This window comes from Centroberyx affinis, unplaced genomic scaffold (assembly GCF_046629955.1).
Source record: "Centroberyx affinis isolate AG114_WGS23_722 - 3 ecotype Tasmania unplaced genomic scaffold, CSIRO-AGI_Caff_v1 ptg000109l_1, whole genome shotgun sequence".
In the NCBI taxonomy this organism is placed as follows: Eukaryota; Metazoa; Chordata; class Actinopteri; order Beryciformes; family Berycidae; genus Centroberyx; species Centroberyx affinis.
In genome coordinates, this window is record NW_027278811.1 from 718,324 (window position 1) to 741,080 (window position 22,757).

The 22,757-nt window shown below is 40.5% G+C and overlaps 1 protein-coding gene across 1 annotated transcript in view; it reads right to left on the minus strand.

The window, feature by feature from the left end:
• Window positions 1–13,409, minus strand: part of malrd1 (MAM and LDL receptor class A domain containing 1) — a 51,310-nt gene extending 37,901 nt beyond the window's left edge. The window contains exons 1-8 of the mRNA XM_071526100.1: window positions 13,235–13,409; window positions 7,462–7,593; window positions 7,168–7,256; window positions 6,914–7,075; window positions 4,659–4,760; window positions 3,550–3,569; window positions 1,693–1,817; window positions 1,213–1,365 (exon numbers count right to left, since the gene is read on the minus strand). Coding sequence (XP_071382201.1) covers window positions 1,213–1,365; window positions 1,693–1,817; window positions 3,550–3,569; window positions 4,659–4,760; window positions 6,914–7,075; window positions 7,168–7,256; window positions 7,462–7,593; window positions 13,235–13,409 — 958 coding nt within the window. The remainder of the gene's footprint in view (window positions 1–1,212; window positions 1,366–1,692; window positions 1,818–3,549; window positions 3,570–4,658; window positions 4,761–6,913; window positions 7,076–7,167; window positions 7,257–7,461; window positions 7,594–13,234) is intronic.
• Window positions 13,410–22,757: the final 9,348 nt, after the last annotated feature.

The window sequence follows — 22,757 nt, forward strand, 5'->3', positions numbered from 1 at the left end:
CCAGTCCGTTGCAGTCCTGGGGGCAACAATGCCTCGTTGTGGAGTGGTCAAAGGAGAATGGCAAGACTTGTTCAAGGTAAACAGGCTGTGCAGAAGGCCATTTAAATCACTGCTGTCAGCAAAGAACAAGAAGATGAAGCTGCAGTGGACATGTGATGACCATGACTCGATGACTAAAGACAGTAATAGATAACATAATTTCTGACATGCTGATGGCAGAATTTGGCATAAACAGCATGAATCCATCTGGTGTCAACAGTACAGACTGGTGGTGTTGGTGTGATAGTAAGGGGAATGTGTTCTTGGCTCACATTAGGCCCATTAGCACCAAATGAGCATCATTTGAACACCGCATTGTTGCTGACAAGATCCATCTCTTCCACAGTCAAATTTTCAATACTTCCACCAGGATAATGTACCATGTTGTGAAAGCTTGCATCATGTCAAGATGGCTTTCAGGAACATGACGGTGACTTTAGTATACTGCAGCGGCTTGCGCAGTCCCCAGATCTCGACTCAATAGATGAGGTGGAACAGGATGTTCAGAGCCTGAATGTGCCGCTGAAACACCTGCAGGAACTGTGTGACACTATCAAGTCGGCATGGAACAAGATCACTGTGGAGCATTTCCTGCATCTTGATGAATCCGTGCCTCAATTTCAGGCTGTATGTGTGTAACAAGAAGACAAAACTAGACTCAGCTGGTGTGGAGGAAAACCTGAGTGTAGAGATATAAATTAAGTAAATAAATTAGAGGCATAATATACAATAACCTCATAAGATGTTGTGGTATATAATTCATTTGGACCATAGGAGAAACTAAAAGTGTTTCAGAGTTTGTGGTACATTTCAGTGAGGTGTGAGGTTTTAATATGGGAGGATGGGTACAGTATATGTTGATTTCCTTTCTATTATTCAGATGGCTGAGAAAGCATTTCTCTTTGCAGTGGTTATCTCTCAAAAAATACAGGGTTTTTCCTTTTTTCACACAAAGTCATTGATTTAATCTGTGGGTAATATTATTTTCTGCCAATTATTTCCGACCCAGCACCCTGGACGTAGTGACATCCTCTTATCAGCTTATCGCATTTCTCTCCTTGTTCCAGTGACTGATGATAGCAGCTGCCATTTGCAGATGGCAAAATTGCTGTGTGTGTGCACATGCGTGTGGCGTGTATGTGTGTCTGTACATGTGCGTGTTTGTTTCTCTACCTTCGGTGCTGTTAGTGGAGTGGTCCAGGGGTGGTGGGTGGCCCTGGTAGTATGGAGGCACCTCTACAGACGAGCCCCTAACCCAGTCGAAGCCGTCGCCAAGGGTGAACTCATACCAGCCACAAGAGCCGCCCTCAAAGTCACACGCAGATGCTACATGGGTAGAGAGATAGGTTAAGTACTGCTATTTAAATAAAAAGTCTCAAAATGCTGGATAAACTCAATTATGGGGGTCTCTTTGCCTGCCCCGAACGACAAATCCCATAAGAATACAACAAAGTAAGAAAAAGATGGAATTCTGGTTCTGGCGTGTAAATATTGGACAAAAAATTAGACACACTAGTATCCACAGCTTTGAATGTCACTTCAACCGTTCTGACCATATTGGCAGATGCATATAAATCAGGAAGCTGTGAGAATTTGAGGGTATAAATGGGATGTGGATGATGGGAATGTGTTACTTGGCAACAGGATTCTTACAGCAGCTGGCTTCGTCCTCCCCATGGGGACAGTGTGGGGTGAAGTCGCACACTTTGCTCTCCTCTATACACTCCCCACTGCCACAGGCAAACCATGAGGGGGGGCAGACAGGAGGAGTAGGTGCACTGCTCTCTGGCACAGGGATCACAAATGAGAAATCAATACTTTGATGGAATACAAATGCACATATACAGTATGACTTACTTAGTATTCAGCAACATGCCACTCTGTGGTAGAGGCACTTTGATAGCTGAAAGCTTCATTTAATCAGATGTGAGCCCACCACATGCAAAGAGCTACAGCTCCATTTAATCAGATGAAGGCCGACCAAATACAAAGAGTTAGTCATTATCATTGACTCCTATCATGTGATTTTATTATTTAAAGGCACTCATGGGAAATCAATGTGGATTAATAAAGCTGAGCTGAGCTGGGTCCTCCTCTATACCACAGAACAGCAAGCACATTAGCCGTGTTGTTATGGAAGAAGATTTGATTTAACTGTGAAGTAATGTGAATGAACGAAGTTCAGATATTTCGATCAATAGTAAGCCCAGGACCCCATCTCTTAAATGAACTGAATTTCATTCTGCTTATTATATAAGAATTACTGGAAACAAAAGTGAAAAATAGTCCAATTTTCTGATGGGTTCTGGATGGCTATTGGCAAAAGGCTGTAAATGTCTCCTGATTTCCCAGACTACTGTAGCAACAGTAACTCTCGAAACATAAGTCTTTTAAAATAGAAAAGCAATATAAGTTTATGAGTAGTCCCTCTCCTGTGCTTTTGCAGTCTAGGAATGAAACACCTTGGAAGAGTGTCTCCCTGGTGGACTCATCTCAGCAAGAAAATGTAATAAAATGAGGATGATAGGCCAGATGATCTCAAGAGTGGGCCAGACAAGACCAGGCCAAGCAAAAGCGACTGAAAATATCACTTAGACAGATAGATAGTGAATTATGTGGTGGCCTGTTCATTCCCCCAACATGTACAGACACACAAACAAGCACACATGCAAAAAGAGTGTGATTTATGATAGCAGGGTCTGAGAAGTGCCAGACTTCAGCTGAAAATACATTTTACAAAACCTTTCTGTCTTATTTTCACCCTGCATTCAAGGTAACCACTTAATTATAGGCCCATGTTAATGGTTATAATGCCATTATTTGTGACAATGCACTTAATCTAAATTCATAGCTGTTGTGAACCCATATTTCAGCGTAACACATTTCTAGGTGAATGGGAGGTAGGATGAATAATAAAGGACATGAGGCATAAAGAATCCGCTGTAAGTGAACATAATGAAATGTAGTTAGTAATCTCAGATGTGACAAAAATATCAAAACGATTTCCATGTCTTCCTCTGCTTCAAATATACAGGCCAGGCTAAACAGGGAGTCACACAGATCCATTATAGAGATTAACCTCTGCCTGTGTAGTAAACTGTTAATTGCTATGTTAATCTAAGACCCATTGGTTATTTCTTCACTACTGGTGCTTTGACTGCAAAAAGGTAAGTTAAGTTGGCTCAGACTGTGTATTGGTGCAGAGCTGCCAATGAGAGGCCATAACAGAGAAGCTGGGGTACCATCACTAGCTGGGATTCTGCATCTGTCCACTGCACCGTCGCTCAGTGTGCAGTTTTATGTTTTCGGTACGATGGAGCAGGTCAGCCACCAACCTGGCTTGATGAGGCGTGGCACATTTCACAACTCCACTGTTGGGAATAGAAGACAGATGGAAGCAGAGGGACCGAGTGCCAAGGTGACACTGACCTGTCCCGTCCACTTAGACACGCTAAACTAGTCCTGGTGAAGGTCCAGCAGACTCTGTGGTTCTTCAAGTCCACAGCACACACTGGGCACTGTGTGCTGTGCTCTTATTTAACACACTCCACTCCAGTCTAGTTTTAGTTTTACAAAACACTTCTCCGAGGCAGAGCTGCTCTGGAGTCAGAAATAATCTATTTGGTTGAGTTAAACTTCATTGGTCAGAGAGACCAAAGAAACAAAGTTTTTCTGGCTAAGTCCCATTAGACTGAAGCTCAGTGAAAAGAGGTAAGAGAGTTAGCCAATATTATGAAGCCTAGCTCTTGGTACTAACTGAAAATGCAATCTAGCCACCCTAAGTTATCTAAGCTAGTTAGCTAGCCTGCTGAGCTTCCAAGATCATGACTGCCATGGTCATGAATAAATGAAAAAATGTGTCATTACCATTTATATTTCCTTCTTTGCCATTCAAGTTTGCCAGTTAGCTAAAGTTAGCTAAAACTGTGATACTTTGGCTCTGCCCACTGAGGTTCAACTCAACTAATCATATTATTTCTGCCTCTAGTCTACACTCACAGTGGCCTTGAGGCTCCACAGGGAAAGAGACCTGTACGGCCTGAAGGCACCAGGTGGATGCTTGAATGAGAAAATCAATAGAGAAATTACAACTCCTGTTTGTTTTACAGACAGAGAGAAGGGACACCATCCTATTGGGTGAATGATAGTGGTTATAAAATTCACTATAAAGACGCTATAGTTCGTGCTTGTGGCTGAGAAATATCACCGTGGCAACATGTTAAAAATCTGTCCGATACACCAAGTGGTCAGCTCTATATCAAAGCTTCTGGCCAACATGCTCAGCTGTGTCGTATTCATCACCTACCTGCAGGCAGCACACTATAGCAGACATAAATAAATCCAGCGACTGTGCTCCATGTTCAGTGCTGGGAAATGTGTAGTAAGCACTATTTTAATGATCCAGTCATTCTGTTATGATTCAGTATTATCACTATGGGGCCATGTAATCGTTTTTCACAGCTAAGGATGTCTTGTATTGGACGCTTTATTTTCTTTCCTCGTTATCAGTATTCAAAACAAGGTTAAGGCTGTCTGTTTAAGAATGTGCAGCGATATTTCATCAAATCTCAAGGTCTGAACTTGTCCTGTCTGTGTAGTGGGGTGTTATTAATGGCAGCAGTACCGGACACTGTCACACAGCCACGACTGAGGGAGAGGTCATCGATGGCCAGGACCCCAGAGGATCCACTGTCAGCAGACAGCTCCCCTCGAATCACTACCTGGAAGACACACAGAAAACCTTTTAGATATCATCATTCAGTCCCTCCTGTTCATCCTCTTTTCATTGCAATCTCTTTTTCTCTATATTTCTGTGTGTATGTGAGCTTGTGTGCACGTGTGTGTGCAATTGTGCATTTGTGTATATGTGCTGTGTGTTTGTGTGTATGTGAGATTCATACTGAACCTCCTAGAATACTCTTTATCTAAGAAAAACCATTACATTCTCTCCGTCTGTCACAGTGCTATCAGAATAATATCTTCACTGCACTGATCAAAGTCCAGAGAGAGGCTTTATCTACCATCATGCGGTTTTATAGCTTATGATTTATGACTGATCTAAGGATGAAATGGTGGATTGTGTCATCATGGGTGATGGGAAAATCCACTAAAATACAGAATTTGTATCAGTTATACTTTATAGTCAAAAATATTCAGCTGATATTTATATTTCTCTCTCCTCGAACTGGAATCCAAAGAACCACTACTCTTGTCTTTGATGCCATAAAGCAATACTGTAGAGCTGCTACATTAACAATGTATGGGATGATAACTTTGTGCATACACAAGGTGTTTGTTTAGGATTTTTTACGCCCAAACGAGTGTGTTTATCTGATCCAAACAATACACCCATGCCCTCAGAAAATCCTCCTGGGTTCTTTCACAGTATCCACCGAGTCACTTAGTTATCGTGAACAGCAGCAGCTCCAGAAAATGCTGCTTAATCACATCATAGATTAGATTCTCAGCGTTCTTGTTTCCAGCTTTAGGACAAACATGTTTATGCATACACAAATCTTGATATACTCTCCAAAATCCTGGGAATAACCAAAGTGTTTTCTGCTTTGGGGTGGATTTATGCTACAAGACTAGAGTGTAACCTCGAAAACTGCAAAGCATTTAAATGGGTGAAGAAGTGTAGTAGATCATTAAGCAAAGTAGGCTGAAATTGAAGTCACTCAGAAGGAATCGCTGCGGTAAATAAAACCCTATCAACTAAACTGCCTTTGAAACAGGAAGTGGATTAATGGAGGGGAAAGTGAGTGTTAGCAAAGAGTTGACCTCTATTTACCTCAGGCATCAGGCAGCCATGTTATGAAACTGAGCAGGCTAAGCCCAGTGGCAGATGGTGGAGGCAGAGAAGGGGAGAGGGGTGAGACTCTGACATTGTCTGAGGATATGGCAAGGACACAAACAGCAGGCTTCATCTGACTCCAGATGGCCTCTGAAGAGTCCAGTTGGGTCGAAACCCCTCACTGCACATAAATGGCCCTTCTCTTACCTTTGGCCACTCATTATTCCATTGATGGCTTCATCAGTTTAAAGGCAACCTACAGTATGTATCTTACACACTATCCAATATCAACAAATACGTGACAGCTCCTGTAAACTTTTCAGCAGTAATCTTTATACGTGTCAATACGATATGATCAGATACCATACAATGCTATACGATACGATACGATACGATACGATACATAAAAGACAATGTAAAGAGAGCCGGTCAATACCAAAAAATAAACCAAGAGGATGAATCAAGACCCCAACCTGAAACATCTTGCTGTACATTATCCCGCTTATTACATTGTTACTTACCAAAGACATTAATCATTTGACAGAAAATACTGATTTAAAATTATTTCATTTCAAGCTAAAGTAATTTACAAGTTTCAGCCAAAAAAATTGTCTAGCAAGACTGTTTATAGTTAACCAAGGAGTATCTTTTCAGCACAAGGTATTGCAAATTAATTTTATTATCAACAAAATTTACCCAACTTCTTGACTGCAGAGTGATGTGATTACAGTAGATGTGAAACAACAGTTTGTTATGTGAAACAATGGCCTGTAATTCAGAAGTAACAGACCCTAGAATGCATTCATTGGCCAATCAGAATTGAGTATTCAACAAAGCCATGAAATAAGATACAATACTATATGATATACCATACAAAACCATACAATACGGTATGACACAATACAATACCACACCATACCATACCATATGATAAGGTCTGATATGATGTGAGATAAGAAGAGATGAGTGATACACATTGTCCACTTAGTGGCTATATCTGTTCTATAGTGCAATACTACTATACATTTTGTATCTGCATTTTATGGCTGCATTTTATTTTAAATTGTATATTGTACTGACCTGAAAATGGTGGTTACTGGTAAACTGAATCACTGTCCGTAGCCACATTTCCTTCTGTGGTTGCAGGTTTTTCCACACCACTGTGCTCTGACCCAGAGGGTGAGTCTGAATTAGGACCTGAAGATCTCCATGTTTCACCCCCATGTGATGGTAGAAGCTCATCTGTTGAGTAAAAATGCATGAAAGTTATCAGTTGTTGATGGTTTTGTCTGGACTTCATGACCAAATTCTACCCAATCAGGAGAATACGCTACCTGGCAAGTCTGAGAGGGCAGGAAGACTGGACTCTTCAGGTCTGCCACGGTTCTTTCTCCTCCGGCAGGCAAAAGGGATAGGAAGTATGCTGAGGGAGAGAGAAGTGTGTGTGCATGTGTGTGTGTGTGTGTGTGAGTAAGGAAGAAATAAAGAGGATGGGAAAATAAATGAAACAGAAAGAAACGAAAGGTTGTTTATTCATAATAGACGTGTATCTCATATAACAAATGTCAGATGCTCCTTCATCAACCAATCAAAAATGAAAGTCTTCAACTTCAGATCCAGTGAGCTACCTGATTGGTTGTTAGCATGGTCATGTGTGAGTCCTGGGACCCCTGTTGCTCTGGTCCATTCAGACAGCGTCTCTGAGCTTTGGGTCAGGTCACAGAACCCCTCCTCAAAGTCACACCGCTTGTACCATGAACCTGTAGGAAAATAAAATAAAACAGTTTCAAGTACAGCGCACATCCACTGACACTCTGAATTTGGTCTACTGCTTTCTAAATTGCACTGTTTTGTGTTTCACTCTGGAGTGTATTTTACCGCTCCTCTGTGTATTGGGATTATGTTCCACGCACAATAAAGATTCATCAACTCAGCAAGTAGTTTCTCAGCTTAAAACAGGGACTCTGACTTGATTTTATGGCTTGATGTGCAACCTGGGACTATAAACCAGTTGTATTGTTGCTGTAGTATTTTCAGAGGTAAAATGCCCAGATATATGATCAGCAAAGGTCAGTTAGATTTTCAGATTTTATTTCAGTGACAAACAGGCTTTAGGAGAGGAAGAAATAAATATCAAAATGTTGAGCTGATGATGCAGCAAGCAAAGTGTACTGAATTGTCTTCAAAGGAGCATGTTGCATGTTCATTTAATTTGTTATTTACCTGCCATGGGTTCAGGGTGTGTTCCGTTAAAAAACTGTACATATTTCAATTCTTCCTCTAGTATATCAGTGCATGTGATCATGCTATTAGGAACATTTCCATACATGATCTGTGTCTGCCCTAGCATTTCAAATTATCTTAGAGATATAATTAAAAGTTGTAACTCTTTACAACAACCATCATTGAGAAATTGTGAATTAATCAATATTTAATATTCTTTCATTATCAATGACTAATTGATGATTAGGCTATTAATTTCCTGCATTGTTTACAAATGAATAATAAATGATATTGTATATATAATTTAATCATTAGTTCATGACATGTTAACAAACCACTTATTAAATATTTACAAAGCATTTGTAAACATCAGTTATAATAGCCCACATAATGCTTATTTTTTATTTGTACATTAAGGACGACCAGTGTACCACATTGTGACAAGCGTACCTTTGTTAGGTAGGCAAATAAAAATCATTTAATCCATTTATTAACATGTTATTAAGTAATAATTAAACAATGTACACCATATTATTTAGCCTACTATTAATGAGTAAACAATCTAGGAAATTACCTCCTCATCAATTAGCTGTTACTTAACCATTAAACGATAATTAATAAACATTAACAAAATGATTAATTCACCATTCATCAATGATGGTTGTTAAGAAGTGTTATGTAAACAGCTTGAAATGAAAGGGAAACCATCTCACACTAAATGACCCAAAATGTGTCAATTATTAGGAAGGACAGGCTGTTGATAAAAAAAAGTAGACTAACAGTAGTAATGTTCTTTCTGACAACCATCTATTATGCTGTTCAATTATAGTTTTGCATGGCTCTTTACATCAGGTGTGAAATTCATGTTTTTCATTTTCAGCTTGACTGTGCTGAGCGAGAAGCCATAATGACACAGCATGCATATTGTATTTATACCCAGATTCATCCTCATTGCACATCCCTCCTCAGAGAGAGCTATTCTATGGGGGCATTGTTGTTTCAAAATAAAATAAATAAATAGTATGAACATGTCACAAATAAAATAAAATAAAACTCACAAATATGTTTTGTATCTTACAAACAAAATAATTGGCTCACAAATATGTTTTTTGCATGTAAGCATCACCTGGCATTTGTGGAATCGTGAAAACTGAAACAAGCACAGATCCTGTACCCACGGCGCATGTTCAATTCTATGCACTGAAGCACTGAGGCACGGTTAAATTACCTATTTCCACTAATGTTACTTAAATACCACAAGGTAACGTTAAAGGCACCTACCATTAAAGTCTGTATGGCAGCGAAGACGAGTTACTGTCTGCAAATCCCTGTTACTAACTGTGGAATATTAAGTTTCACTTTTGTTTTCACACCAGGAGACTCTGTGGATTGAGTTGGCTGGCCTGCTGTCTGCACATCTTCAAATTACAGACATGACATGATGCCACATCAGGTGCATTAGAGATCAATTTAGACCCATTTCTTTACACTGAGCAACTTTTGATTTTGTGCCGATATATGGGAAAACCGCACAGTCAAAAACGTCCTCTAGAGGCCATCTGATGAAGCGCATCATCTAAGCGTTACCTGACTGACTGACTGACTGACTGACCTGAATTTGGCTCATGATGCTCTCAGCTGCGCCGTGGAAAAAATAAATACAGAGCAGTACCGGTGGTTGCACCTGTTTTAGGAGCTTAAACTACTGGCTTGGTTTGTTTCATGACCAAAGTTTTCCGGCTGGGCGGTGTTTGGACCTTTGGGCCAGTCACAGTGCTTAAAAACGTAAAACTCAACCGGGATGCCGGCAACATTAAACAAACGCACAATCAAATGACAAGCACAGACAGTTTAATCCGAGCCGCGGAGCTGACAGGTTGTGTTGTGAAAATGTTGAGAAAGAAGAAACCAGACATTCTTTTCTATTTTCAACCCAAGGTGAGTACAATGTGTTCAAGTGAATTTAACTTGTTTCTATGAAGTAGCACCGTTATGAGCGAAGCTAGGCTGCTGTATTTCTGCCTCTCCATCATGTTGACGTTCCAAAACAGCTATCCGTCAATAATTCTGTCCGTTTTCCGACAGATCAGGGTGGCCGCAGCTAGTGGAATTCAACACATGCGCCACGGGCCTGTGCAGGATCTGTACTTGTTCTGTTATGACACCGAGCCTCAGATACTTACTGCAGTTTCTTCTGTTACAGAAACTCCTGCTCTTCAAGAACCACCTTCTCTGGACACTTCTCTGGAAAATGCTCCCAAAGAAATTAACTTATTTATGATGTGTTCTGGCTTTTCCTAGTTAGTAAATGCATATGTATTCAGATGTAATGTTCATAGTGCATACGGTTTTACCTATTTATTTTTTGGGGTATTTTGGGAAAGGCCTATTAAGTGAAAGCGAGGCAGTTTTATATACTTAAGTGTTTATTAGATTGATTTTAGATCACTTTTTTTGTATGTGATCCTTTCTGATGATAAAGCCTTTTATCTAGACAGGACCTTGGCACATATGTATATTGGAAGTACACATGTTCAATTCTTTCTCTATTACAATAACACCTACAGCAGATTTTCCTCCCCCTTGCTTTTGTTGAATCTTACCTAGCGCTAACATAATACAGCTGCCCTCTGTGGACTTGGGCTCTCAAACCATCCATCTGATATATATATAAATATATATAAGTTATATATATAAATTAGTGTTCTTTCTTATCATTGGATTGGTCTTCTTCAAATGTGAGACTGTCTTGTAATGCTTAATACCACCTGATAAAAACAAGACCAAATTTGGATTCACTTAGGCCACCTGACACCCATGGTTTTGTCTGCGGGGAAATTCATTCATTTATTCATTTATTTTCCATACCTGCTTTAAATAAAAAAAATGTTTTAATTATTTTTGACCAAAATGTCAACTGGAACCTTAAAATAAAAAGGTCATGATGTGACTGCAGGGATAAATATACAGCAACATACCAGTTCCACCTCCATTTCTGAGTTTGATTGTTTAGAGAGGGAGAAGAGAATGTTCTATTTTTAACAGCATTTAAATAGTAAAACCACTCAAACTGTTTAGTTATAGTTTAGTTATGCATACACTGTTGGCTGTAGTGGAACTTACAATTCTCTACAGAAGTACCATACAGACAGTACATTATTATTAAGATATCATTGCTGATGTCTTTTATTGGGAATTGTCAGGGGGTTGGAAATGGATTTAGGGGGTTGGGAGTGTGTGTTTGGTTATGGTTGGGTGCGTTTGTGAGCACAAGTGTCAATGTGCTCAGGTTTGATTGAAGAGTCTGAAGAATTTGTTGTAACTCTGGTGGAAGTGGACTCCTTCTTCTCCATATCCTTCTCCTCTTTCTCCTTTTCCATCTCCTTCTCCTCCTCCTTCTTCTTCTCTATCTCCTTCTCCTCCTCCTCCTTCTTCTTCTTCCCCTTGCGCATCAGTCTCTTCAGCCAGCTGCGCTGCTTTATCTCCTGCATCTTTCTGACCTCCTCCTCCACTTCAACAATCCAGGCCAGCACGATGCTCTCTCTCTCTCTCTCTCTCTCTGCCCCCTCCCTCTGCTCGTCCTCCAAGGTCTGCTGGAGCCTACTCTGGGCCTTGAGGAGATCGCTCTGCTCCTCCTGCGCTGTCACAGGTGCACTGTCCTGTCCGTTCGCCAGCAGCTGCTCATAACGCTTCAGGTCGGTTTTGATCATGTTGTGTTCATCACCCTGAGCCTTTTGCTCAGCCAGCATGGAGGCCAGGCTATTTTCTAGAGCCTTCTGGGCCTCTTTCTCCTTCTGGATAATTTTATCAAGCTTCTCTACGACCTCCTGATGTCTTTCTGAGTAGATTTAAGCAGCAGATCCTTTTTGTCAGTAGGCAGGGTGTTCTGACTCTTCTCCTTTTGGAGTGTTTCTTTTAGCTCCGCCACTTCATGTAGAAGATCCTCCTGGTTCATCTCCAAGTCCTTGATCTCGTAGGCCTTGTGCTCTGCATCCCTTTTGGCTCTCTGCAGCTGCAACTGGAGATCAGCAATGGTTTTATCTGCTGCTTTCTGCTCCGTCTCTAAAGCCTTGATCACGGAGGCCTGCTGCTCTGTCGCATTTTGGGCCGTTTGCAGCTGGAGCTCCAACTGCAGAATCCTAACTTTTAATAAGTGATAGTTTCCTAGATCAGGGGTTCTCAAAATTTTTCAGGCCGGGGACCCTTTAGAAGGGAGAAACTTTTCCAAGGACACTCTCTTGACCATAACACCAAAAACATCATAAAATAAGTTATCACAACAGCATTACAGAACACATCATAGTAATTATGCCTTGTCTTCTAAACATGTACCACAGAACCTTTGTTTTGCATCACAATTTGGCCTTTTCTTGCTATTTACAACCACAGTAGCTTAACTTTATAAGTTTATAAGCAGACTCTATGATCATGCTCCACATGCAAACTATGTGTTTCGTCGATGAACTTGACAAACTCAATAGAGCTATCATCATATTTTCTTATTGTAGCTAATTTGGCCTTAGTGTCGCCTGACGAAGGCTTTGAACTCAAATAGTTTTCCATGGCTAGTCAAGCCAGTGGCATTCCTAGCTAAACAGCAGTGTGGGTGCAGGAAACAGTGTCCTAACAGTCCTAACCCACGTGAGATTGATTGACAGCAGTAAGATTGACGTGAATTATCACAACATATAATCTCTATTGGCTTGAAACAAACAGGTGTGAGTTAAGGTTGCACAGACTCTCCATCTTAATTACTTTTACTCTCAAACCTTTAAAATTTACTCTCAATTTATGTGTCCATAAATGGATTATTTACAAATATGTGTCTGCCCAGATGACCTTTAACTTCTTCCTGCTTGTCTCTAATCCAAAGTACACTGTAGATACACTCAATGTAGGAACATCTTCCTGTTATTGAGTTGCAGCCCTGTTTTCACAATCTCAATATCAGTTGTCTCAAAGCTTAAAAATCCTTCTGTAACTCGTCTGCTTCTTTTTATCTACATCTCCTCCTTTGTAATTGGTATAGATTTAATAAGGGAAATCAATAAGGAATAATGGCTTTTACCTGGATGCACCTCACCAGTGTACATGAAAAGAGTAAGTGTCCCTAATATTTTATACATTCAGTATATATGTACTGTATATTATTTAGATTAGTTTTCTTGTTTTACTCACAGTCTTCCTCATCGCTGCCATCCCCACAGTCGTCAGTGAAGTCACACACACTGTCCTCAGACACACATGATCCGTGAGCACAGGTAAACTCTCGTGTTGAACACGCTCCGACAGACACAGGCAGGTAAACCAGAGAGCAGGCCAGCAGCCACACCGGCCGCAGCAGCAAAGTCATCAGCTTGGATATTCCTTCTCCTTTAACTAGAACCCTTTCTCACACTTCACCTCCAAAGTGAAGCATGTTGTAGTGAGAACGTGAAGGAGAACTCCAGTCGAGGTGCAGCCAGTTTACTTGGCTCTTGGATTGATTCTTTACGTGTGTTCAAGCTGTTAGCATGGGGTAAAGGGCAATAAATGGATTTTATGGCTGTTACTCAATAAGGTGAGTGTGTGTGTGTGTGTGTGTGTGTGTGTGTTCTTGTGTTACTCTACTTACGTGGACCAAATGTTGTCACAAGTATAGAAAAATGAGAAAAATCCTCTAAGTGAGGACATTTTGCTATGTTTTTTTTTTAAAAATTTTAGGGTCAGGACTTGGGTTTAGAGTTAAGATTAGAATTAGTATTAGGTTAAGGTTAAGGTAAGGGTTAAAGCTAGGCACATACTATATAGTGGAGAGGATTAAAGTTAGGTAATGAAGCTAGTCAATGAAGGTCCTCACAAGTAAGGTAAGTCAAAGAAATCATTTAGGTATTTGGTTAAGTGTATGTGCATGTTTGTGTGTATATGTGTGTGTGAACAGCAGGCTATAAATTGTAAGCTTGTCTAAACAACGTGTAAATATTCAACACTTAACACTTAGGGCTTTTTAACAACCACTGCTCATATAACACATAATTGAATAAGCAAGAGTATGTCCACTGGGCTGTAAGTATAGGTGAAGGGCCTGCATACTGACAAGAGGGTCCTCAATGTTGTGGGCCAGATAAGATAAATTAGCTCCAGCTAATTAACGGCTGATGGATTGAACACACAACAAGGGGGAGAAGAGCTCTGGTTGGGAATATGAACTACTTTAAGTGGATCATTAGCTGTGTCCAACAGGGCCCAGCTCCACTTTACAGTGAGACATAATTTCATTTCACAGCAATCAATAAAGAGAGGACCTCAAACAGACGAGCGGCGAGCCAATACAAGAGGTAGTGTAGCTCAAATGAAATTAACCTTGAGACAAGAGGCGAGCTTCACGGCTCAGCAGGGGACAAGGGACCAATGAAACAAGGATGGGATCATGGCCGTATTGATCTATATTGGCAGTGGGAGCCAGAGTGTGCAGACTGTGGGCAGCAGGGTGGACTAGTGAGTAGACAGACTGTGTCACAACCAGACGGTCACAAGTTTGATCCCCACAGCAACCAGTGTGTCCTGCTGAAGTGTCCTTGTGCAAGAAATCAGACAGCAAGACTGCTTTCTGCTGACTCACTGTCACTCTGGATAAGAGTGTCCGCTAAATGACTAAGATGTTAAAATGTTGCAAAGGGGAAGAACAGCCAAGTCATTTAGTCTATTATTCAGTCCTCAATCTCGGAACCCATCGTCTATCGGTCTGACGGCGATTAGACTCTGGGGGCGACGGCCAATATTTTGGGGTTTCCGGTGTAGCCAGCGGACATCCAGGCCAAGACTTCCTCTTCTGTGCGCTGGTCATTGTTTACAGTCCGATTAGCAACTTGAGACGCGAGAATGGAGTTGGAGTTGAGAGACGACGTCTCATATGCAGATATCTGTTTATAGAGATTAGCCGAAATGTCGTCTGGACCTAAAACACCTACAAAAAGTATCGATGTTTGTGTATTGTGTGGAGAAACGTTCGACTCGTCGCGTCTCATGTTGCTAATCAGACTGTAAACAATGAGGGGCGCACGGAAGAGGAAGTCTTGGATGTCTGCTGGCTACACCGGAAACCCCGAAATATTGGCCGTCGCCCCCAGAGTCTAATCGTCGTCAGACCGATAGACAATGGGTTCCGAGATTGTTCAGTCCTAAAATCAGATTTTCTTGAAAAAAAAACAAAAAACAGTTGACACCAACTTGTTTCAAGAATTTTTGTAGAATCAAGTGTCATTTTCTTGATAGTAGTGCAGTGATCTGCCTTATTCTGACTTGTTTCAAGATATTGACACTCATTTCTACAAAATTCCTTAAAGAAGACTGAATATGAGACTAAATGACTTGTTAAGATGGACTTTTTTGCAGTATGTGGACTATATGGGACACAATTAGTGGTAAGGATGTCATTAATGTATGGATTAATGGACGTGCAGCACGGCAACCACAAGCAATATGCTGTGACAGGAAAGTGCAAGGGAAACAGAATAGCAACATACTGTAGCCCAATTATGGTGACTCATAAGCCCAATTAATTGATCTCATTGAGGGAGTCATTAACATGCAACAGGGCAGCACAAAGCTGTTTTCCATGTACAGTAAATAAAGTAAGACTTCATTAAAGAGATTAATTGTCATACAGGCACAAAGTATTAAGAGTGGCTGGGTATAGAAGCTGCAAGTCTATCTTTGTATTATTGCTGGAATAACAATTAACTTCACATCAAGAGAATATCCTCCATACAGTATACCAAAATGTATTCCTGTAAATTAAGAGGATGGTGAAATAAAATATTCCACCTCTGCAAGTAAGAAAACTTTAAAATGAAGCAGGGATGTGTGACATTTGTTCAACAAAGGTTCCCTCCGCAGCCCAACTAATCTCCACAGTTTGGGGCAATTCTAGGCATTTCTCCTCCCTTCCATCTTCTAGCTTATAAATTTTGGAGTCTTGTGATTCAATTCACCTTCATGCGCGAAATGGAGGTCAAAGCAAAGCACCACCATAAGTGACTTAAATAAAAAAGACATATCATTTAGGTCCCGGGTGCTGGTGTAACCACCGCAACCATTTGTCAAATATTTGAACCAATCTGTTTTGCCCACACCGTCTGGTACATATTAAAACCTAGATCTGATTAAATCTTGTTCACATCTGTAACCTGGCTGATTGGAAAAATTGCCTTTGACCTTAGTTTTTGCCACTCCGGTGATGTTTCATCAAAATAATGGTGAGTGGGAGGTTACCTTCATACACTGGCATACAGCCTGAGAATATGAGTTAAAAATCCCATTATCTCACAGGTTTTGAAAGGGAAAAAAAAGACAGAGGGGGCGTACTGAATAGAAAGTCTCCTGGCAGCAGTATGTACAGATACATGGTTTGTGTGGTGTTTGGAACAACCTAAACAAATAGGTTATATCCTACTGTGGCAAAAACATAGACACAAAAACACATAGAAACAACTATTGAAATGGCTGTGAAATTTCAGTAAAAGACACACTTTTACCTTCCAAGGCATATTTCCATTCAGCAGAAGTAGGAACGCTGATAAGGATGTGCTGTGTGACTACAGAAGAGCTCCACATAAAATACATTTTTAAAGGCACTGTTGCTCTAGGAGGGGAAAAGAAACCAAAGTTAAGTCGTGTTGCATCATCATTTGTCTTCATAATAGCTTTTTTCCATCCCGCTGCCTTTAGATAGTTTGTTAATTAGAATGTATTGACAGGGAAGAACATTTGCATCACATTTCGAATCCAGTCTCTGTGGTTTCAAGATGCTACTCATTCACTGTCGATATATCTGCTCAGCTTCTTTCAACCCGATTCCAGTTATTCACCGTGGGATGAAGTGATCACAAGAGTTGGGGTTTAATCTTCATGCCTGTAGGAGATGCTTCTCTGCCTCAGCGCCGCAAATCAAGGCGGTGCGACTCGAATGATCCTGTCGTGTTTGGTAAATTGTGGCCGTGCTTTCTGCTTCGTGCAGGAAATCTAAAACAGCCAATGAAGTGCTGATGAGCACATAAGAAGAAGAATTTGAAACCCAGGCTTCATCAAACACCTGAGTCTTATGCATCCCGTCTTGCCAGATCCTTGTCTCGCCACAATGCTGCCACCTGTCAGTGATCAAGAGGCAGTCTGCCAAGTGTTCGGAACAGAATAGAATAGAGTTAGAGTCGAATTCATTGGCCTCTTGGTAACTTACAGGAAACCAGTCAGCTGTTTATGGCTGAAATGCTTCATCAGTCAAGCTATTCATCTGTCTCAGCTGTGGCTGATGTCTATGCAGGCTACCTGATTCTTAAAAACACATACATCACATCAAATATAAACCAATAAATCTACTTTTATGCTAATTTACCCAATTAGCAGCTGATTTGGAGTGAATGACCAGCTCCATCAGTTTGACATATTCTGTAAATAACGCAGCAGATTATGAAGAACAGAGACTAGTCCTGTCTCCCTCAGGTCATTACCTCTCAAAGTAAATCACCTGGATAATTGCAGCTTAATTAATGACTAAGAGAGGGGAGGTTCATTAGACAGAAGTGGAGGACAAGTTTTATTAATCTTAATTACACCGGAAATCCAGACAGATCCAAAAGACAAAAATGTGCACCTGAATTGACAAGCAGTCACTGAAAATATCACTTTTGCTTAGTCTACTCCTAAAAAGTCCATAGCAATAGAGATATAGGTATATTTAGTAGGTGAGATATTTCAAATGAAAAATAATGTGACAGTTGAAGCCTTTTTGATATTCAGGTGCAGCTGCTTATAAATTGCGGGAAAACGGCAGAATCCTTGACCATGACAACCCTATGTGCTTGAATAACGAGCTGACATCTCTGCAGGAATTCATGGAGCGTCAGTATAATTGAGGCATTTACATGCATCCACCAGGCTGTATGTGTGTGTGTGTGTGTGTGTGTGTGTGTGTGTGGGTCATGAACATGTGAGGGTCAGCATGAGAGTGCAGGTGGGTGTAAACCCTCCCAGCGCTGTTGGCTCTCAGACAAGCCATCTTTTTCAATGCTGATGTATTCATGTGGGCCGCTATACATGATCAAAGATACAGATATGATATCATAAATTGTATCCTAATAGTACAAAATGTCAAGGCTTACAGACATGGATAATATGAGGCAGTAAACCATTGCTGTGGTTCAGGTTTTATTGCTGATTGGTGAGCGTTCAGAGCTGCCATGCTGTACTCTTGTTAATCTTACCATCCATCCGTTGGCAGTGGCAGTCTTGTCCTGTAACAGCTGACATCGACTAAGGCAGATTTTCCAACTGCAAGAAAGTTGAATTCTCCTCAAAAATCCAAACCATATTTATCAGGCCAGGGCTTGTTTTCTTAAGAAGAGAAAGTAACATCTCATGTTCTGTTCTGGCCTAAACTCCCCAGGCTGTTAGAGGGCGAACAGACTTTCAGATCTTCACACTAACATCAAGTCTTGGAGGGTTGTGGACAGATATAGACTTCCTCTGAACTAGTGATGGGACCATATACTTATCTCACAATACAATCCAATACGTGATATGGAGTTCACAATTCGATACAATCACGATGCGATGTAATAAATAAACGTTCAGTGACAACAAAGTATGACAAAGTCTGAATTATGTTTATTTCTGAGCCACAAATCTTTCTAGCAATGATGCTGTCTTGCTAGATGCACAACAAAACAACAATTTTCAAATGTCATTTTCAAAGTGCAAATAATATAATTTTGATGAAGAACTACAGCAGAATAAAGTGGAGCTAATATCACGATTCATTTTTCTGCCCCACAATACGTATTGTCACATTTTTGTATTGCGATACATTGAATTTTGATATATTGTCCCATCGCTACAGAGAACCCACTCAGAACAATACACATTGTTCATGCAACATTTCCATAACTTTCTTAGATTATAATGAATTGGATGTCAGTGTTGTGGGTTTCCTACTATTACAGGTTTCATGTAAATAGCCATGTATTGTAAAACCTCACAGAATTCATATTAGAGAATTGTGTGCTTTCATTTCCTATATTTTCACATAGTTAGGGTTATAGAGGACAATGAAGAGAAAAATGAAGGCGAAGAGAAGAAGCTAATCTGGACTGATTGAGTTTAGTTCCACATGGCTGGGTAGTAATAGTGTGCCATTTATTTCCATTATTAAAATTGGATATTAAACTTCCCCTGTTTTTACCACTCAAGGTGAGAGAAAGTATCACAATAGAGTGCAATGACACGCTGCTAACCCAGAACACATGTTAGACAAAATATGTCAGGACGCCTCAGCGCCATTAGATCTGTCTTTGCTCCAGCGGTTTGGATGATTTGGGTGATGCACTCTACTCAGTGAGGAAAAGTCTGATACGGATGAAAGGTTCAAAAGGTGCGGCGCTTTGGCACGACATTCCTGTCATCTGTGAAGTTCACGGGGACGGGCTCAAAGAGTTTCCGGCTGTTTCTGACGGAGAGAGTGTTTCCTCTCCTGAGTAACCTCGCTGTGCTCACCCAGGAGGAGTTGCTTTTAACTTGTCAGAGTCAATATATCACTTTTCTCTCCGGCTAAATCCAAGGGCACGGCTTACTGAAGATAAAACAAAAGGGCAATTCTAGCATAAGGCTTACGAGGATTATAAGGATTGTTCATTTCACATGATACGTTTTTGCATTTTTAAGACCTGACTCTGGGTATTCACATGGTTTTATGTCATTTTCAAATCAATTGTACATCTTCATCAATGCAAATTGTAAAAAAAAATACTGTACTGTAACCTGATAGAACAGGACTCAAAAGTCCAATTGAGCCTGTGGCCTCTCAGATATTCAACTGGTTGTGGAAGGATATTTGCCTTGTTTTATATGGGACAGCATCAAACTAACTGACTAATAAAAACATCCTTTATTTTCCTATTAATTTAGGTCTGAGATAACACAGAGGACCCACCAGGTTACAGCGTATCACCCATTATTTCTGTGGAGTTGAAGAACTTCTGCCCGGCTGCCCATGCCAGGTTGTTTTACCCATCTTCTTGTCCCATACAAAGTTCTCTCAGTTCCTTGCCAGACCAGATCAGCTAAACCACACTGACCCGCTCCGCCACCTCATCCAGTCACCAGTGTCGCCTGGCATCGGCCGCGGACCTACGCTTCAGAAACCCTGCCACTGGCAAGGGAACTGAATGTGGGAGAGAGATTTCACAGAAGATGGCAGACACACTCAGAATGAGGTGAAATATGAAGTTATACTGACCCAAATCTCCTTTGAAGTGGAGAAAGAAATTACATTTTTCCTTTATTCGTGTTGCAAAATTTTTGTTCCTTATGGAGACATTCTCTTTAAAGAAAAGACTGCTTGTGACTCCATTTGCCTTTCCCCTCTACTTGCACTTTTCTCTCATCTTTGTTGGGATTTCAGTTCTTTTTGAGATAAATACACTGTAAGCTCCCCTCTGTTTCCCCTCTACTTCCCTCTCTCTGCCATTTTAAAAGATGCAACAGTGCAGTTTGGCAGTTTGGCTCAAACGGAGAGGAAGTTGAAAGCAGGAAGCCTGTTAGCAGATGTTTGTGCAGGGGGGGTAACTGCTTCTGATTTAATATCTGTGACTCTCTGTGTCATCGGCTGTACAGAAAGTGTACATTACTATCACAGCTTCAAAAGGAGATTTGAACCACTAGAGGGAGCAACAAGCTTTGATTTTCCACCCATATAAAGAACGATCATATGCATAGTCATAATAACACAAATACATTGAATTCATTTTTAAAGTAGCTTTAGTGTGTGCAAAAGATTTCTTGTGAAGTTGGGAGAAATATATCTTACACCTCTATATTTCAATATGATCTACTGCATGGGTTTCAGTTCATTGGACCAGCGAGAAAGTATGGAGTCAGTAGATTTTTTGAGTCAAAGATTTAAATTGCAAAGCAAGGAAAAAGATTATTTTACTTTGCCTCCTACACACAAACAGCCTGTCAAAAAAACACCATTTAGTGCTGTTTCTGTCAAGAGTATGTGCTTTAACAGTGTCAGTACAGCCAAGAGAGCATGACTTGAACATAAAATCTATCTTTAAATTTCAGTCATCATTCTAATTAACGTCTGTCAAACTATCCCTGACTGCTTTCACTCAAAATGTAACAACTTGAAAGTTTAAAGACAGAAACGGCTCTCCAAAACCATTAACACTGTTGTAGCTGTGGACAAACTGAATTCTTCTAATCTCTCATCTGGACTGCTAGTGAAATATTACATTCAGATGAAATCTGAAAACACGAGGCAACCAGGTGGGAAATTCGGCTTTTCCAGCAAAAAAGTAATTTCAAGGAAGTAGGTTGTGGACCACAGCTGGTCGGTTGCTGAAGAACTTCATCACCTGTAAATATATTTACTTTAATTATTTTTTATATTAGACATTTGATATTTTTCATATGACTGAAGCTCAGGCTATTCAAATGCCTTCACATGCTGGGAGGCTTAATGTAAAGATGGCATGCTGTAGCACATAATGACAGGCCATGAGTGAAACAATGGGGGGGGGGGGGGGTTCAGAGATTCAGCATTCTTGTAAAATGCAAATGAAACTGCATAATGAGTAAGAAGACAAGCTTAAATGGGCACTTATGTGACAAGGGAAATGTCACAAAAGTGTTGGCTCCACAACGCATCGACCAAATTGAATTTTTCAGGGAATTAATCAGGGATGCAGGCACAGTGATTATCTCTGAGCGGAGAATGGTAGTAAAGTGAACATAAATATTAATGGGAGTGCTGCTTGATTCTGATTCTGAATGGTTGGTAAGGAATAGAGAATCGGCATCGGGAAGATATTATATCCGTAAGTACAGACATTTCTATTTAAGGATTAAAAGAGGAATTGCCATGTCAAATTAAATTAGAAGAGATTAGTAACAAAAGTGCTGGGGTCAAAATATGTTCAGTCAGCAACACGAGAGATTGGGAATGAACTTAAAGGCTAAACTGTGAGGTTGCTGGCCCGTTACATCTGTCCTGGCTTGGGGCTAGCGGCATGTGGCTGCATAGTTATTGATAAAATACAGGATGGCCCAGCCAAGGCCGCAGAGCAGAGCTGTCTATCTGTCCTCATGTGATGCCATGTTTATCACTGTGGGATGTTTGTCAGGATGGAGTAGCCAGGCATAGCATGCTGCGTCCATTTCAGCCTCTTTAAGAAGCTCCAATCTCATGTGCAGACAAGCAAGTGTCTCATCTCAATGTAAAACAATACAAAAACGGTACAACAAAAAAGGCATTTTCTGTACTCAATATTTTATGATACAAGTGCCAGAGGCATCCATTTTCCCGATCTGCTGAGCATATGGTGTTTATTACAACCGTAGTATGACAGCTCTGTTTGGTCTCTATTCAGAAAACTGAAATAGTCTGTCATTCTGATAGATTCTCTCTATATGAAGGAACAAAAATGCAATCCAAAAAGCCATACTGTTCAGCAAGCTGCCCAGTACATCAACAGTCGACACTGTTTCCCACTGAAAATAACAACGTATACATTAAATTTCTAAAATGGAAGTCGGTTTTATGTTCAGTCTGTAGCTAGACATGCAGTCTTATTTATCCCACTATGTCAGTGGGATAGCAGTACAACTGAGTGGGTAAGTGGGGATTCCTAATTGAAAATTTAAGTTGTTCTCTATTTGGCAT